This window comes from Syngnathus acus, chromosome 10 (assembly GCF_901709675.1).
Source record: "Syngnathus acus chromosome 10, fSynAcu1.2, whole genome shotgun sequence".
NCBI lineage: Eukaryota > Metazoa > Chordata > Actinopteri > Syngnathiformes > Syngnathidae > Syngnathus > Syngnathus acus.
Window position 1 is genome coordinate 12,371,766 of NC_051095.1, and position 19,463 is coordinate 12,391,228.

Genomic DNA, 19,463 nt, shown 5'->3' on the forward strand with positions numbered 1-19,463 from the left:
CTTTTTGTTACAACCCGATATACACTAACCCTTAACCCCCGTTCCTCAATCCATTTTCTGAATCGCTTATCCAAATGAATTGCTTAAAATTCAAATCAATCTGCACATGTACCGGCAGTGCAAATGCAGCAGTATTCGTAGAGTAGAGTAGAGTAGAGTAGAGTAGAGTGGAGTGGAGTGGAGTGGAGTGGAGTGGAGTGGAGTAGAGTAGAGTATGTTTTGCATTTTGAGTTACTACATCATGTGGTACCCGAGTAAAACTATCATTTGTGCTTTCTGGTAACCAAGTCACAGTTGTGAGCAATACAGTGACTAATCTGATTTGAAAGGTCTCATTGTTATGCAGTAAATCTGAGTGGGGGTGAACTAAATTCTTTACCCCTCTAATTTTACAAACAAAAAACACTTTGGTAAACATCTTGAAAATATTAGTTTCTCTTTAATTAAAATATACATACACATTTCATCATTAGAAAACATGTACACTCTTGATATTTACACTTAGATACAAGAAATGTGCTGGAATGTGACTAAAACTAAACTAACAAAAATCAGAAAAGCTCTCACGTTCGTCGTATGATAAAAAATAATTGTACAAAAAATGAATATCAATAAATCACAATCAGATTTTCACACACATAAATGTCAAAAGTACACATATTAGCAGCTGATTTGTTTTTACTTGTTACATTTTCTACAGTTTATAAAGCACACGGGTGCAGGAATGACTTTGCAACAAATCGGCAATACATGTAAATATGATTCATAAGATGGATAATGTGGAACCTGAAGCGGAATGGTTGGAAGTGTGAACTGCATGTGCTAAAGTCATTGGGATCCACAGATGCTTAACACTTGTAGGAGGGAACACCAGAGGTGCGCATAGTTTACAAGAAAAAAACAGGGACTCACAGTAACATCTCTATTCGTCTCTCGCCATCCCGCTAACGCTCAAAGTTTGCACTCTTTAAAGATGTCTTTGTCTGTTTTTTCACTGATGGTTTGGACGGCTGAAAGGTTGGTTTTGTGACGCTGTCTCTGAACACTGTGATGCAGCCCGTAGCAAAAGTAGATGAGCAGGCCTGTGCAGGTCAAATATTACAGTTCACTGACTTGAACGAGTGCATGAAGTGGAACCTTCAAAGTCAAACGCAATGTGCTCTGGTACTGATTGACTTGAAATGTTAAGGAGGATTGATTTGTTTCAGGTTTACTGAAAAGGTCAAGCTTGAAGTAACATTTTAACACCTTTCAGTGTTACCAACTGTAAAATAAATTATAATGAAAATAAAATAAAATGAATCATCCTTTAAAAACAAATATGTTATTGCTGTTATTTTTATTCTCGCCATTATTTACGTTTTAGATTCTGCTTGGCAAAACTGACGTAGGCCTACAAAACAGTTCTGAACATAAGTCTGAAAAGATTTGTTGGTCATGTTTGAACTTCAAGTTTTGTTTGACCTTTGAGCCTTGTTTTGACTTCAGAGGTTCCACTGTCCTACCAAATGTTCTTATCAGATGCGTTGCCTCACCTACTGCCATCCAGATGGCATAGCGTAACCACGTGGCACCTTTTAACTGGAACATGAGATAGACGTTTATAAGTGCACTCACGATGGGCAGCACGGGCAGTAAGGGCACCTGTTGAGCACATAAATAGCCATGTGTGTTGAGATCTTGTACTTGGTTCCTCAATCCTCATCCTGCACTCACCATGAAGGATGCCTTCTTGGCATTCTGTGGGTGCCTCCAGATGAGAAAAACAGCTAGTAGCAGGATAATGGAGAGGACACAGACGAGCACCACACTCCATGCCTCCATGTTGGATAAGGCATCAATAGCCAGGCTCAGGGTGATGCACAAAGCAGTCACGCATGCAACTGTACCCAAAGATGATAAGAAACAATGAGCGGTGCAATAATCGAGCGACGCTGATAGCTATGGACGGGAATATGAAAAATAAAAAAGCAAATGCCCTCACCAGAGACTAAAATCAGAATAGTGACTCTCTTGGAGGTGTCTGAATTTGGAGATGATGGCGGCTTTAGGAACCCAAATTTGGTGTTGGATTCAATAATTTGTAGTCCTCCGTCATCAGATGGGCTCACCTGATACCTTGAACAACAACACGTTTACAACATGAAAGGATGTCGTTCAAAGCATTCAAGATGTTAATGAAGATACGATAGATTACCTCAGTATTAGGATGCATATCGCCACAAGTGTGTAGGCAAACAGGGTCCCGATTGACATCATCTCCACTAATGCGTCCAGGTCAAACAGTAGAGCCATGATGGCTGAAGATGGAGAAACAGTATTTAAAATCAGCGCTTACAGGACGCTGCATTGGAGCAGTGGTGCTAGTGCTCGATAAGATTCAGAATGACAAATGCACAGCCCACCACTGAAGTGAACTGTGTCCGTGTATCGTGAGAGATATTTCTTGTCAGTGTCATTTATAAAATGGGAAAGCACTTAAGACAGTAAGAGAAAGTAATGTAGCCCAATAAGTGTCTCGTAATGCCAACTCCTCCTTAGACATCTTTACCTGCCACAGTTCCAGATGATAAGGTAGCCACAGCAGGACTCCCCCTGGAGGTGACTTTGGTCAGGGGTTGAAAAAGAAGGCCATCCCTCGCCATGGCAAACATCACCCTGGGCATGGGGAACATGGAGCCCAATAGGCTGTGCAGACAGTACAAAACAGCTCACATTAACAGAGTGGTGTTCTTTTTAGTATCAATAGAAATTTCAAATTTGAGCTTATACCTGGTGGACAGGGCACACAATGACCCCACAGCCACAACATATTTGGCGGGACCCCAGCCGACGTATTCAAAGGCAACCGGCAGGGGGCTTTTTTCGCTGAGCAGATAGTAAGGCATCATCAGGGTGAGCGCGGCGGAAACAGCAAAGTAGGCCAGGAAGCAGATCAGGAGTGAGGCCACAATCCCCACTGGAATAGATTTTTGAGGATTCTTCACCTCCTCACCTAAAAACACACACAAGTCACCACAATATTAAAGAACATAACATAACATAACATAACATAACATAACATAACATTACATAACATAACTTATTTGCTGCTTTTGTCAACTTGACTGGTGGAAAATATTTCCACGTCGCAGAACAGATAAAGGCTAACACTTTTCTTTCTTCTTTCCTCTCACCCTTTTGGTTTTAACAATTTTGCAAGAGTTGGTTTGCGCCCAGACTTCCCTATATAATAAAGGATGACGACATTAATATTATTTTAATCAATTAATTAATAAAAAGACAATAATTAAACAAGTTGAAACATACAACTCGGTAAAAGATGCGCTCAACAAGTGAATTTGTTTACTTTCTTTCCTGGAAATAGTGAAATTAGGGACTGAAATTTTTGTCCATCAAAGTGGAAACTGCCCCCAAAATGAGATAATGGAGGGGTATTGCTTAAAAGCAATGAACAAACAAAAAGGATATATACTGTGTCGATGCAATCAGCAAGAAAGTGATTTGATGCCTGCAGCATGTTTTATATCCCTCGAGTGTTTTCTTCTCACCTGTTGTTGCGATACAGTCAAAGCCCACAAAGGCGTAGAAGCAGGTCGCTGCCCCAGCCAGTGTTCCGCTTAAACCGTAGGGGAAAAAGCCACCGGCCCCAAAATCGCTTGTGAGATTTGCGGTCGTGCTCAGGTTACTGCACAAAAGAGAGCAAATTGTGTCATCAGCATTGTCCTGTAATCTGGAAGGCCATAACGCCTTATCTGCCGATGAGAGGATGCTGCACGGCACGCACCCAAACACCAACAGCATTGTAACTGCAACTCTTTGAATTTACTTGGCTTGCGCTGTGGCGTTGAGCAATTGGTCTTCGCTGATTTGCCAGTTCGCGATGTCTCCTGTGATGAAGCCTGAGATGGCGACAAAGACCAGGACCAGGATGTTGACCCCTGTGAAGACCTTGTTGATGGAGGTTGACTCTTTCACACCAAAGGAGAGCAAACCTTCAGGGGAAAGTCAGATTTTACAAATGATGTACCCAATCATGGATGAAAATTTTCAAGTTGAAGAAACATTTCTCAGTACAATTAGCCGCTACACATTGAAGTGTATAATTATGGAGCTGGGTAATGTAAATTCCTGGTTGAGATCGGGGCAAGCCAAAATAAGCACAATTACTTCACGTCGCCCATTTCGGCAAGTCATGCGATAGTGGTGCATGGAATGAAATTGTGATGAATGGTGACGAAATAAACAAAACTAACTCGTGTAAATATCTCAATGACAGTGAGAAAATAACATATTATCAATACTCGGGATTTTATTAAGTAAATAATTCTAATTTCCCCAAGTTATGTTATTGTTTAGGATTTCGGACCAAAGGAGCCAGATTTAAAATGAAAAATGACGTGATTAGCTAGCCAACCAGTGCGTGTAACAGGAAATAAAATGACAAAAAGTATCATGAGTGTGTTGTGCAACGATGGTATGTGTGCATTTTACTTCAGCCTTTTTTTGGGGTAATGTTTTTTTTATACTGTAAAACAGGGTATTCTGCAAAGATGACTAGATTTTACCATATTTAGGCAAAATATATCATGTAAACATATTATGACAAATCCGATGCCAGCTTTTTGTTTTTCTTTCTATAAAATTGACACTTGTAGTGAAGCAAAGTTACCAGATAGAAGCACAATGAGAAAAGCAGCAAACACATCTGGATAGCGTGCCAACCCTGGAAGGCCCATTGCTGCATTCTCTTCCAAGTATTTGGACATGATGCCCCCGATGAGGTCATCAAACGTCCCACTCCACGCAAGCGCAACACTGGATGTCCCTGAGCAGAAAGTGAGTGGAAAAATCAAATTTATTTACAAGGCGCTTAATCACAAACACGTCCTACAGCCGACAAATATTAACGACATCTCCCGATGTTGACCCCCGCCAGGAGGGCAAGGAACAACTAAAAAAAAAAAAAAAAAAAAAAAACAACTGGGGGGAAAAAAATACAACCTTGAGAAGGGACCAAATGCAATAAACCGAGTCACCGTGTAACTGCAGTCATAAAGTCAGAAAATACACATGTTGATATTTCCTGACATCCGCTAAACTTTAGACTTTGGTGGTTTATGATCTTATTTACATGGCAATAAGACAAGATTATGCATACGTGAATCATCTTTGAAGAATCTGCTTCTACAGCAGGTGGAAAGTCACATGATGTATCATGTGAATGATTGATCATTCATGTTCTTTCTCACAATATGATATATTAACTAACCCTAACCCTAACCCCCCCGAAAAAAAATTAATAATTTCCCCATTCACATTGCATTTCCAATTAAAAGCAAATTGTTGTTGATAAAATCTGCTTTGAAGTTACCTATGACATAAGAGAGAAGTAGATTCCACCCGGTGATAAAAGCCAGCAGCTCCCCGACCGTCACATAGCTGTAAAGGTACGCCGAGCCCGTTTGAGGAACTCTGGAGCCAAATTCTGCGTAGCACAATCCGGCGAATATGGATGCCAGGGCGGCGATGAAGAAAGAGATGATGATGCTGGGCCCGGCCGACTCTCTGGCCACCTCTCCAGAGAGGACGTAGACGCCGGCTCCGAGGGTGCTACCCACACCGAGCGCCACCAGGTCCAAGGTGGTCAGGCATCGGTTAAACGTGGACTTCTCTCCGTCGGGCTCCAGAGGCTTCGTCCGGGACAGACTCCTGAAGAACGACTTTAGCCCCATGTACGTCATGCTTCGGCTTGGGATGGAAAGAAGATTGGTATTGGAAGTCGCTAGAGGGAATGAGGGGAAGAAGTAGAAGACGGTGAAGATGAGTAAGAAGGGCGGGCATTCAACATGTCAATGAATAATTTTCAGGGCAGCCCTCAAGTAGGACTCCTTAACATCAACGCAATGTCATTTATGGACCCCGACAAATAACATTTGCTATTTGAAATGGACGCTTTGCACGACAGCAACTTCATTCCTTGACTGATTTTTAAAATCAAATTTTAGAAAAAGGTTTTGCATCACTATTGCAGTGTAATAATGGGTTTGCGTGACATTTATTTACAATTATATACAGATTGAATTCACAATTTAAAACTACTGTACTGTACTGTACTGCACTCTACATCCGTTTTAATTCCTAGTTCTAAGAATTAGTTCGGTCACAAACCCACAACTCTCAAACCTGTGTTATATTGCTATTTTTAAAACATCTTAATCCAGTTATGACTTTCTAATGCCAATGTTTGGATATGTAATTGCCCCTCATATAAAACCAGCTAGAGACTTTACTCAACGATTTTCAACTTCCTGCAGCTTTTTATGACAGTATTGAGTCAACAATTACTTTGATATCTACTAATACATTCTCACCTCATCACAGCAGGATCATGTCAGAAGATAACCGCAGCCAAAGTCACGAACACGTGTTTAATCACGACTATAAATTATAAAGATATTAAGAGACTAGTGGTAAAATGTGTTTGAACATTGCTGATAAATATGCAGTGTTATTGCAAAATTGTTTAATTTTGGCATTATTCCCTTTTATCTTGTAAACACAATTGTCAATCATGCTTTCTAAAACCTTCACTAAAACAGCAGAATTAACGCTGACTTCTGGAATTTAAACGCTCCTTGCTGCTCAAAGGTGTAACGGACGCCAGGTAATGGCCATGAGAGTTAATAAAACACAGGAGGACAAAGCAGTCATGATGCAGAGTGCACACTTTCTGCCTTGAGGTAGAATTCACTACCAGGGTGGGATTTCAGCCTCCCCTAATCCCTCCTGGCATCCGCTTTAGCAGCCGTGAGGGGCAGCCGGTGTGTTGCTCTCGGTCTACCTTTGACCAAAAGTAACACTCTCGGCCTTGCTATCTGCTGAGCTATCTTTTCCACACCACAGATAACAAGTTTATTAACAACAACAACTAACTGCACATGTGACCACGATTACATCACATTAAGAATATGATTTCCTGTAAAGTCTTGAGCACATTCACAAATCAAATCGGACTTAATTGATTATCAGATGACATGAGGTTCTCATTCTATAGACACGCATGTTCTTGTACTGTACCTTGTTTGCTGTCCCAGAAGGAGTGCCCAGTGGCAGGCACCAGTATCAGTGCTGCTGACTTGGAAAGGAACACGATTTTTACTGCGATATATACAAGTGGCCTGCAAGACCCTCCCACTCGGTGGAATTACTCACAAAGTAGTCTTTCTTGCTCCCTTGTTTGGATCGTTCATAATGTGCTCATTATTGCAAAGAAGCTGTGAATGTGAACCAAATATCCCAGTGAGAATCTCAAAAATGCCTTTGTGCTGAATTGAATTGTTTAAGAAATGTTGCATATTAGAAGTTAAAGTCCCAATGATCGTCACACACACATCTGGGTGTGGTGACATTTTTAATGGGATTTGGTGCGAGGCCATGCTCTCAAATTCTACAGACTGAAGGGTTTCAAACTGTGCTTTGACAAATAGTTCAAAATTGGCCATATACCAAGTTTATTTTGCCATTTTATTCAGGGACGATCACTGTAAGTGCAATACGCAATAGAAGCACAAGAGGTCAGTATAAAGCACCTCCTACATTGATTGAAAAACTACAACCAGGTTAATGTCATTTTCATGTTTAATCACAAGAGACTGTGATTCCCAATTGGTACTATACACTGGCTCACCTTTAATTGGTCGATCAAAAATACCATTTTGAAATTTTACTTTAAAGATGAAACATGGACAAAGTCAACAAACATTCAAACTTGAAATGAAATGAAAGGTTCACAGCAAAGAAAAGTAGGTCATTGAATTAATCGGCTTCAACATCGGCTTTTAACCTTATGGTATAACCGCCACAGAAATTCAAACGGTCACTCGGGAGGCTATAAAAACACATAACATCTTCACAATAAGGTAATCAACTGTGTATACTGCCTGTTGAACCAGGACATTCGAAATCAAAGGAAGAAAATATCCAATACATTTTTTTTCATGTAAATGTGCCTTGACTTTGCACTGATTACCGATCTCAAATTGTCTGCATCATAAAAACATTTTAACCTACATAACTCACTATTTAGCACCATGGGCGTCACCGAGAACTGGAAAGAAAGGCGTTTGTACAGCAATACTGTCATCTAGTGGCATTGTATTGTATAAATGGGGTGGGGGGGAATTGGTTGGAAAAAAAGCATAACACACGAGAAAGCCGTGTATGAGCTGACATATGTGCAGATTCGACCTCACATGTAATTTCACATATATTTTCCCCAGTGATTTCACAGTTAAACCTCTTTTGAAACAAATGCCAACTTCTAAATGAAATGTAAACTTTTTCTTTCAAAATGCCATTTTTTCTACAGTTCTCTCTGAATTCTGCAGAGAACGTTATAAAAATCCACTTTGCGCAGCAACTGTACGTAAATAGATGCGTAAAGTTGTGCGTAATGCGCGCGGCGCGGGCGTCAAATTCATGTCTCCTTCCTTTGTGGCTTCCAACCGGCCGCGCGCACGTACCGGGGAGACCGTGCGCGCGAGCGCCGCAGTCTTTGCGTCACACCAGAGGGAGGACACGTAACGGTCCGCAAAGATAGAGCTAGTCTGCTCCCTTTCTTTCCACCCCAAACTCAGTTCATTTGAGAAGGTAATCTCTTTTTGTTTAATCTATTTCCTCCGAGCGAATACACGTAACGAATTAGTCTCTGCCGATTCTTTATCTACATGTGCAAATACTGCAACCTAAGAGTGACGTTTGTGTAAAAAAAAGATTTCAAATAAGTCATTTGTCGGGCTTAAAAAGGTTATTTCGAAGTTTAGAACTAATATTTTGGTGCATAGCGTTTGGGGTACAAGTAAGGGCGTTGCTTTGTATGCCAACGCAGACCCTCAGACTGCATTCTATTGCTATTTTTGGAAAGAGACACCCATGTTTGAAACAGTGCTGCACATGAACATTTATAGGGATCTTTCTTTTTTTCCAAAAGTTATGTTTTGTCAGCCTCGACCATAGTTGATCATGTACATACAATTCACCAGCATTCAGATGAAAATGACATTGTGTTGAATTTACTTTTTGTCTTAGAGTCTCAGTTGTAAGATAGCTACAAAAAAAGAGAAAGAACGGTTGTATCCTGTGCTGCTTTAGATTTAGAGACCCCATTTAACAAGTTAAGGGAACAGTGAATCGACAATAAGATTAGATTCCACCTAAGGGGAGGGGTCGTCTCAATGCACACGGTGACTCTTTTCACGTTACACTTGCAGTCAAGTGACACCATTAACGGCATTGCTGTCATCTTTTTTTTTTTTTTTTTTTTCCAGGCCCCAAACTATTGACCCCTGCACCGTGCAGACACAGACGACCAAATTCCGAGATGGTGAGTGGACATTTTTCTGTATTGTGGATTGGATATGACCAAATGTATGATTTTACACATTGAGTGACCATAAAGGAATGTGAGGAAATCAAAATGAGAGTACACAAATACCAAAGAAAGTGTCTGTTGAGTGTGCACTCAATGAACATTCAGACTCTTCTCGAGACTCTTCCTTGTAAGGCCGGCCCACTTTGAGGATTTTGTGAAAAGTTACCAGGGACTTGTTTGGCAACCGAGTTGCCATGACAGTGAAGCTGTCCAGCTGTCGAGGAGAGTGACGCTGGTTAGTTGTGAATGTGGAGTGGAAAGCGCCTTTTGGCCGACTGCCCTGAAGCAGCATTGATCTATCTAGCAGCTGCTGCATTGAACACTGTTTTCCTGCAGCCCACAATGACTTTGCGTGATCTTCTCAACTTCAGTGGGTTAAAATCATGGCCATGAGTGACAACTTAGTTTAGTCTAAACGTTGGCTTGATGTTTATTCATTGCTTTTGAAAAAGACCCTCAGTGGAAACTGCTTTGTGTGTAATCTGACTCCTTACTGCACACCCACCGTCCCACCCCTTTGTCCTTGCATCAGCCCCCCACACACACAGAACTGTGTGCTTGCTCACACATATGCACACATTCAAGTTCCCTCTGTGAACGGGGTCAGACAGCTAGCTGCAACTGCTTTCATGGCAAAACGCTACAGCTTGTGTCCAGTAACAAGCAACTCCCGAATATTACAAATACACAGTAACTTGCCAGTAAAACAGTTATATGAAGAGCAGGATTTGGATTGAGAAGCAGACATGACACAAAAGTTGGTGAGTAAAAGGCTTATGAATAAACAAAAATACAAATTAACAACAGAGAGCAGGGCTGGATGCAGAAGAAGAAACAGAATAAAAGTGTTATTAAATAAAAGTTCAAAGCATAAAAGAACCACAGCAAGTGCATAGCACTTGTTTGATCATGGAATCAGGTCTATTTGACAAAATAAATACAATAAAAGGACAAAGCATAAAGGACCAACAACTGCATCAAGCAACACCCACTAACAGCAGAAAGTGTGCTTTGTCGTGATTAAATCCATGTGAACTAAGTGAAAAAGAGCTGACAATGCATTTGGAATATCATGGTCAAAATTCACCAATAATGCATTTACGGGATAGTAGCTGTTTTGTCAATAATACACTGAATATACAGTACAGAGAAAACATACATGTTTGTGAATCTTCATTAAATTATTGAAATGAGCAACAACTGTGTGTGTGTGTGCCAAGAAGAAAAAATAAAAAAAATTAATAACCTTTGTCATGCATAGACTTAGGAATGAATCCGCGTTTGGCCAAGTATATGAAGTGTTTAAGGAGAGGTCATGTAAAATATTTGCCGCTTAAACCTTCCTATTATAGTCTGTAATCGCATTCCAGAGAATACAATTTTTCAATTATATTTATTTGATTTGAATTTATTGACTTAAAATATTTCATCAATTGATTTGATTCTTTGAATTTACTGACTTAAAATATTTATCAACCATGTATCAGTTTTGCTATTCGATTAACAATAGATCAATAATTAAATGTGCAACATGATAGTGTCATCTAATAATAGTCCTGTAATGTTGTGCTTGAAAAGAACTGCCTATTTGTTTTCAGGTGTTCAGAGGCACAATAACAGATGCTCCCAATTCGAATCCCGGCGCCGATGCCGAGGCGCTCTACAATGCAATGAAAGGCATAGGTAAATGTCTGAAAACTGCGCACGTGATATTTATTCAGCACTTTCCAATGTTTGTGACTCCCATGTGTATGTCTCCAGGCAGTGATAAAGAAGCCATCTTGGATCTGATCACGTCTCGCAGCAATGCTCAGAGACAGGAAATCATTGCGGCGTACAAGTGTACCTATGGAAAGGTCCGCTACATTGCATCATTTATACTAAACTAGATTTGCTAGTTCAACCGTCCTCTTCATCATGCTGCTCACATCTTGAGACGATTCTCACAATGACACAGTGTTGTCATTTTAGTTGTTTAAGGTCTTTGGACTATAAATCCAGGTTTAACAAAATTATTGTCATCAACACCTGTTAGAAATTTTGCCGGCTCGCTGTTAAAGAATAGCCTAATGTCCAAAATGTATTAAAACATGTCGAAGTGAGAACAAATATTTTGCAGGATCTTATTGAGGATCTGAAATATGAGCTGACGGGTAAATTTGAGCGTCTCATTGTGAGTCTGATGAGAACACCACCCTACCACGATGCCAAAGAAATAAAGGATGCACTCAAAGTAAGACAACTCTTACGTCAGGGAACTGGAGTCGTTATTATATTCAACTTGTTGACCCTGTCATGTAGGGAGCTGGAACCAACGAGAAAAGCTTGATTGAAATTTTGGCATCAAGAAACAACAAACAAATTCATGACATGGTTCAAGCATACAAGGATGGTGAGGCCTTTTTTGTCCATCATTAACACACAGCATTAGCTGTGCAAAATGTGTGTGTATTATTTTCATAATTTCACTCTGATGTCTGTCTACATGTTGTTTTTTAGCGTATGGCACAAACATGGAGGAAGACATCATAGGGGACACTTCAGGTCACTTTAAGAAGATGCTGGTTGTTTTACTTCAGGTCAGTTATCTGATACAATCCCAATACTGCCTTGTGGTGGTCAGCAGCAGCAAGTTATCAAAAACCACCCGATGAGCAGTTCCATGACTTTGCGGCTTCCTGCATGGTGAGCTTGTTGTCCTGCTTTCAGGGGACCAGAGATGAGTCGGGAGTTGTGAATGCAGATCTGGTGGAGGAAGATGCACAAGTGAGAGAATGTGAAACTGCACTGAATAATGACATTAGTGGCACCTCTACATTCAAATCCAAGTGCCCCAACAGTGGTGCAGTCCTCATATCCACAACCAAGCAAATCATTTGTTTTTAATCCTGTTGACAATGGAAATTCTTTTATATTTGACCTTTACAGCTTGAGAACATGTACCTCTATTTATGACTTTATTGTCGTGACGTGTCATTGTAATTCTGCCATCTCTTGGCCCACTTGTTTCAACAAAAGGACCTTTATGCCGCTGGCGAAGAGCAGTGGGGGACGGACGAGGCTAAATTCATCATGATACTGGGAAACCGCAGCGTGACCCACCTCCGCATGGGTGAGTGCATGCCAAGGGGAATTAACATGCACATATTGCATTTAGTCTTTTCTCGTGCGACCCCTCGTAGCGTGACTGCGGCTTAAATGTGAATATCAAGAAGAGTCTTGTACAGTAAAATAAAGAATATATGGGATGAAGAAAGTATCCCTGAATCGTAATTTCGTTATGGTATATACCTCATAAATTGTGAAATGGTAACTGGAACGAATGACAAATCAATGAAGAAACACGTGTGTCCATTTTGTTGCATTTGTCCAAATTTAACAAACATAATGTACTGTAGCATCTTGTATGTTCTTGTCTTGTCAGTTTTCGATGCGTATGAGAAGATTGGAGAGAAATCCATCGAACAAAGCGTCAAGAGTGAGCTGTCCGGGGACTTTGAGAGACTGATGCTTGCTGTTGGTAAGATGCTGATCTTTGAAATTCTGTTATTGTTTTGATGAAACTAGTGCAGCATCATACAATGCAAATGGTGAACTTAAACTATTTCTAGAATGGATTATTCCATTGATTATTGCATCAATTAATCGAATAATCTGACACAATTTTGAATTTGTATTACAAAACCACTTTTCCCCATTGACTGTTCTTATTTTGTATTGTTAAGTGATAAAAACAAAAAAATAACAGCTGAACATTATTAGGCAAGAGGAATTTATGTTGTACTCTTCAAACTTTTTAAAACGGTTTCAATGACTGGTGCAATTATTATTTTCCTAAGTAAAAGCAGATGTTTTATTTGATTAAACACAAAAGACAATTTGTTTGTTTACATTATTAAAAAAAAGAATGAATACCTAGTTACTGTTGGGTAGCTGACATGAGAGGCCACGAACAAGTCTAAGGTAAATTTGGCTCTAAGCGATTAATTAATCATTAAAACAGTTGTTGATTAATTCGATTACTTGTCGATTCATCGATTCATTCTGACAGCTCTAACCGGTAATTATTTTCCAAACACAGTAACTACTAAAGTGTAACATAAAGTATTTTATTTTGGAAATAACATACTCTCCTATTGTCTTGCAGTCCAGTGCATACGTAGTGTTCCCATGTTCTTTGCCAAACGCCTTTACAAGTCAATGAAGGTAAATATAAATGTCTGGTGATTTTCAATTAACCCCAAAGTCAATGTTGCATTAGTAAAGCACCTGAAAAGTCCAACTATTACAACTTTACAATAAACGTGTGCTGCATTTCCAGGGTCTCGGTACAGATGACAACACCCTGATAAGGATCATGATTTGCCGCTCTGAAATAGACATGTTGGACATCCGAGAGTGTTTCAGGCTCGGATATGAAAAATCACTTTACAACATGATCCAGGTAGTAGAACGGCAGAAGAGACTGTCGCTGAGTTCAGAGGACATCACTGATATGTGCTTGCCGCACACAGGACGACACATCAGGCGATTACAAGAGGACTCTGTTGAATCTATGCGGAGGTGATGATGAGTGAGTATCAATTTAAACTACCGTTATAAAACACAATGGCAGAGGAGGACCATCACTAGAAAATTGAGCACTGATGACCAATGTTCAAGCAAAGTTCTGGCTATGCTCAGTGAGCTGTGTTGTGTCAAACTAATCATTGCAGTTTAGCCGGAGAGTTCTTCCCTGAAGCAGCTCAGATAGCCTACAAGATGTGGGAAACAAGTTCCATGACCAAAGTCAAGGTTTGACCCCCGCTTTGTGACACAGCTCCAGTTGTCATTGCATGCTTTGCCCTGGCTATTCTATGCAAGTTTGCAGCGATCCTCTTTGCTTTACTAGGAAAGTCAAATTTCAAAACGATTTGGGTTGACGTAAACAAAATGGCTTTTCAGACTGCATCATTTCATTGTTGTGGCTGTGTGTCATGGTTGCTAACCTGAAACTAAGATGTCACGCTTGCCAACTAACCAAATAGCATGTGACCAACATGCGTTCGTGTGACATTTGTATGCACGGTTGCTGTTTTACCACTTGCGTCTTTGTCAAGATAAAGAATTCACCCCTGTCCTGCAACCTCATGATGCGTTTGTTCAACCAGCATCTAATTTGTGCATTTCAACAATTTCACTACTAGCTGAGGCCAACAGTTTTCCCCTATTCCAACTTTGACCCTGCAGCTGATGCGCAGGCTTTAAGAAAAGCCATGAAAGGATTTGGTGCGTAACCTTGTCTTAACAGTTTTAACATTTATAAAATATCTCATTTGAATAACTAACATTACCGTAATACCATTGTGCGCTACAGGAACAGATGAAGATGCAATTATAGACATTGTTGCACATAGAAGCAATGCACAGCGACAAGAGATCAGACACACTTTCAAATCACTACTGGGAAGGGTAAGAGATGCTCGTCCGTAAAAATATTTAACAATTTTTTTTTTTTGGTTTGTTTTACCATATAAGCTATAAAACCTTTGCGTGAACTGGTTGCAGGATCTGATGAAGGACCTCAAGTCTGAACTGTCAAAGAACTTGGAGAGACTGATCATTGGTCTCATGTTGACCCCAGCTGAGTTTGATGCCAAAATGATGATGAAAGCCATAGAGGTGATGTTGACATTTAAATGTATTGGCTTCAATCATGGATCAATAATGCAGATCATTCACTTACCATTATAGGGTATGCACAAACATTTTGAAAATCATTATCAAATGCAATCATGTGCACAGACGACCACTGATGTCTTTTGAAAGTCGAAGTTGGCTACAAATTCAACAGAATAGGTTATTGGGAATAAATTATTGTAATTTCATGAAACAAATATTAGAATTTACATTGTAAAAGTGCATCTGATTTTGTTTTGAACATCCGAGAAGGTCTGTAGAAATGAGGTCATTGAGAGTACCATACAAACACACTAGAGGGCGCCAAACGTCAGAAACTCTAGTTTGATTCCTGCTTATCCTCAGTTCTGACAAAATTGGCAATTATTGAGAAAGTAGAAGCACATTGCTAGAGCGCAAGTAGTAGTGCAATTAGTGTTGACGTAACACTCAAACTACCTTATTGCATTCAGTCGTACCTGACAAAGACACATTATCCATTGTGAGTATTTCGGGCCTTTTCCACAGGGCGCTGGCACAGATGAACACGCGCTGATTGAGATCCTGGTCACCAGGAACAATGAAGAAATACAAGCCATGAATGCTGCCTTTCAGGAAGGTGAGCTTGTTGGCGTCGAAGATGACGTTTTGTAATCATTTCAAATGTGTACATTCAATTGGCACTCAAACTTCACAGCCTACAAGCAATCTTTAGAGGCAGCGATTCAATCGGACACATCAGGTCACTTCTGCCGCATCCTGGTTTCTCTCGTGCAGGTAATTTTTCATTTGTATCATCTCATTTGGCTCGTAATTACGCAGACACAGCACGGTGTGATGGAAACAACAACATTCCCGTTTCCAGTAATTAGTAAGAGTTATTCCAGCCATCTATTTCCTCATCAGGGTTATGTATGAGCTGGAGACTTTCCCAGCTGAATTTTTTGTTGAGAGTTATGACCTGGAATGGTCGCGAGCACACAATTTAGAGACTCGATATAACCTAAAATACATCAGTTTTTTTTTATCGCGGGAGGAAGCTGAGGAGAACATGCAAACTCTACACAGGAAGGCCAGAGCCGAGATTGAGAGATACACGCTTTTTGCAACGTGCTGGTTATGGTTAATATTTCCCAATGTCAAAAAGCCCAAGGAAACCACCATTACCACCAAGGCAATATGCAAATTAGCACTGTGAGAAGCCTCGGCAGAGCCAAAATGCGATCCAATTTGTATCATGACATCATTTCCTCGTTTCCATGTTAGGACATCGTCTTGTCTAACATTCCAATATATTTTTAACCATCCAATGTGAAGAGAACCAATTGGAACAATAGGTCGCCCATCCTGATTGACAGGAACATTTGGCTCTTTCTGGAAAAGTCTCAATGTGGCAATTGTCTTTTGTGTTGTAAAACAATATTGCGTGATTACATCATTTCTTTCCGCCTCGATCAGGGTGCAAGAGAAGATGGTCCTCCAGATTATGAAAGAGCAAATACTGATGCTCAGGTGGGTTTCATACAAAAAGGAACTAGAAAGGCAAAAATTTGCACTGCTGATTATTTTTGACCTCTTGCTCTGCTTCTAATCAACAGGAACTTGCTGATGCATGTAACGCCGATTCTGATGACAGGGTAATGAAGTTCATGAGTGTTTTGTGCACCAGGAGCTTCCCTCATCTAAGGAAAGGTAAACTGCACTTGTGAAGATGTTCACATTTGCTTTGTGGTCGATGTGATCGGTGCTCAACGAGTGCAAGCTGGCTCACAGTTTGTCATCTTTTCAGTTTTCCAAGAGTTTGTCCGGTTCTCCAATAAGGACATTGAACAGATCATCAAGAAGGATATGTCGGGAGATGTTAAAAATGCCTTTTATGCCATAGGTAAGACTTTCAAAGAAATAGCAACAAGCTGGTCAGGACTTTGCAGCAACACCCCTATTTGGAACTTTACCTCAATTTGCTCTCTCTTTCCGTTGCAGTCCGCAGTGTGAAGAACCAGCCCAATTATTTTGCAGACCGATTGTACAAAGCCATGAAGGTATGCATAATGCATTCACTATGACAAGACATCTCAAGGCAAAAGATTCTATTAAAAAATATTATTGCACAATCTTAGTTTAAAGTCGTAAATATTAGGACACCTGGACACCATGCAAAATTATTGTGCATGCCTTTATTGGCTTTTCATTGTACAACAAAAGACTAGGAAATTTGAAGGAGCCTCCAAAAAAAAAAAAGTAGGCTTGCCTACATTATTATCAATCAAAGTTGATATCTGTTCTTCTGAAACTGTTTGTGCCCAGGGTCTCGGCACAGATGACAGAGCGTTGATCCGCATCATGGTGTCCCGAAGTGAGATTGACCTTTTCAACATTCGCAAAGAATTTAAAGAAACACAAGACACTTCTTTGCATGAATTCATCAAGGTAGAGACGATGATCGTAAGTCGGCGTCGATGTCCACTAACACCTGCTTGCTTTTTTTTTTTTTTTTGATCGTTTGTTCTGTTGCATCCTGAGAGCGAATGTGGCACGGTCGTCTTCTGCTAAGGCAATGGAGCCGCGGTAACCTATAGCTTCCTTGCGGTGGACTGTGGGTCTGTGGCTTTTGCTCAGCTGTTCAGGAATTTCCCTTGTATGCTCAACTTCCTTTCGGTATCTGTTGCATGATTGGCTGACGGCTCTGCAGACAGGAAGTAGCCAGGAACATATATCTATAATAACTTCCACAAGAAATACGCAGCACATTAGCCCATGTTGGCTTTGCAGAAATATTTTCCAATTACGAAACCACTTTGAGATTCTGCTATGTATGAAAAGAGTGAGGGCTGACGTTGTGGCAACTCTTGTTGGCTTCATTGACGTCTTGCAAACAAGCCCATTAAAATGAGTAGTTTGACTTAATAGAGGAGTAGCTGGGTTACATTTTGGCACATTCGGTTTGGAGCAGGCGTCTCATTCTTAGAGTGGATCTAGAAAGTCCACCTCATAGAACAGCAATATGGGTCAGTCAGAGGTACTTGAAATAGTTGTAGGAAGGTGTTAACTCCTATTTCACAATGGTTTGAAATGACCTCTTCCCCAGTTACGAGTGGGGTGTGAAAACATGTGCAACAGCATCATCGCGATTGTTTATCTTTACCTTTGCTCCCTCCAATAGATGTTGTTTTTTTTGTCGGTATTTTTTCTAGTCTCGCTCTCTTTTTTATATGACCTGGCATTTGAACAGGGGTGTATAGACTTTTTATAGTTTATTAATTGTAAAAGTGTAAATACATATATGGTAACATATCATGGGTGGGGAGCATTTTAAAGTCCTTTGAAGGCCATAATAAATTCTTTAAAAGATAAAAGAAATGTTGTCTATTTGTAGTGCGGTATATTACAAACATATTTGGCTTAAGAGAGTTGGCACTTCTTATAAGTATTTTTATCACGTTTATACTGTAAACAACACACAGTCCCTTTTTAATGTTTAAAATTCAATTTCTTGACTGTTGGCTTGGCATGTATACTGTACGTCCTTCATTTTGCATGCAGTGAGTTTTGTGTCTGTGTGATTAGTCAGAAAAACCTGAATACATGTGTATTTTAACATTTGTCTTTGTGTATTCAGGGCGACACTTCAGGAGATTATCGCAAAACCCTGCTGGTGCTGTGCGGAGGGGAGGATGAATGATGGCACATCTCCGTGTCAAGGCCTGCCAACTATACTGGCCACATCACATCACAGTGAAAATGCAGTGGTCTGCCAAACTGTATGTCATAAATGCCATAAATTTTTTTATTTGAAGATATTTGAAGGCACAACAGCGCTTCCCAGGACACAGCCAATGAATCGAATGAAATAAAATGACTATCACCTGGTATCTTACATTATTCTTGTACCATACAAAGTTGAATAATTTCAAATCTCCCTATGGTGTATTCCGTTTTCACCACATCCTGTCTGAACAAAGAAGAAGTGCTTCTATTTGCATATTGGAAGATAGTTCAATAATTTATTATGATGGTACTGGCACAATGACAATGTAATAAGCAGAACGGGAACTATTTGATTATGAGGAAATTCCCTTCAAGTTAATACCTCTTTAAAGTTCTCATGCGTGCGGCCAAAAAACGTGTGTGAAAGTATGAATGCAGTACTTCAAGTAGGTTAAGAAAAGGCCATTAAAAACATAATTAGTAGAAGCACATTCTACGTTGGAGTTCACTACGTAAACACTGCACGTGTGGGTGCAGCTGCTGCAGCCTTTCTTTGTGATAAAAAGAGGAGAAAAAAAAGACGGGTAGTGAGGAAATCCCCAGAAGAAAGCCAAAATCCAAGGCAACAAAACTGCCACAGCTAGTTGTAGTCCCAGTCCATAAA

The 19,463-nt window shown here is 40.2% G+C and overlaps 2 protein-coding genes across 3 annotated transcripts; one reads left to right on the forward strand and one right to left on the reverse strand.

Moving 5' to 3' along the window:
• Positions 1–412: 412 nt before the first annotated feature.
• Positions 413–7,144, reverse strand: LOC119129289 (cationic amino acid transporter 2-like). Its single transcript, XM_037262447.1, has 12 exons — positions 7,081–7,144; positions 5,375–5,763; positions 4,673–4,828; positions 3,830–3,995; positions 3,552–3,688; positions 2,773–2,995; positions 2,552–2,688; positions 2,198–2,300; positions 1,985–2,118; positions 1,717–1,883; positions 1,536–1,644; positions 413–1,082 (listed from the first exon to the last, which is right to left on the reverse strand). Exons 2-12 carry the CDS (start codon positions 5,742–5,744, stop codon positions 952–954), a joined length of 1,833 nt encoding a protein of 610 aa, XP_037118342.1. The 5' UTR covers positions 5,745–5,763; positions 7,081–7,144; the 3' UTR covers positions 413–951.
• Positions 7,145–8,513: 1,369 nt separating this feature from the next.
• anxa6 (annexin A6) lies at positions 8,514–19,010 on the forward strand. 2 transcript variants are annotated; one of them, XM_037260943.1, is made up of 25 exons: positions 8,514–8,652; positions 9,330–9,385; positions 11,032–11,116; positions 11,195–11,289; positions 11,553–11,666; positions 11,735–11,825; positions 11,933–12,012; positions 12,143–12,199; positions 12,452–12,545; positions 12,858–12,953; positions 13,581–13,639; positions 13,755–13,877; positions 13,948–14,006; positions 14,149–14,227; positions 14,620–14,701; positions 14,790–14,884; positions 14,981–15,094; positions 15,620–15,710; positions 15,789–15,868; positions 16,550–16,603; positions 16,690–16,783; positions 16,881–16,976; positions 17,075–17,133; positions 17,399–17,536; positions 18,711–19,010. In XM_037260943.1, exons 2-25 carry the CDS (start codon positions 9,383–9,385, stop codon positions 18,771–18,773), a joined length of 2,001 nt encoding a protein of 666 aa, XP_037116838.1. In that variant the 5' UTR covers positions 8,514–8,652; positions 9,330–9,382; the 3' UTR covers positions 18,774–19,010. The 2 variants fall into 2 exon arrangements, with proteins under 2 accessions (XP_037116838.1, XP_037116839.1); XM_037260944.1 differs by having other exon boundaries at positions 17,399–17,521.
• Positions 19,011–19,463: the final 453 nt, after the last annotated feature.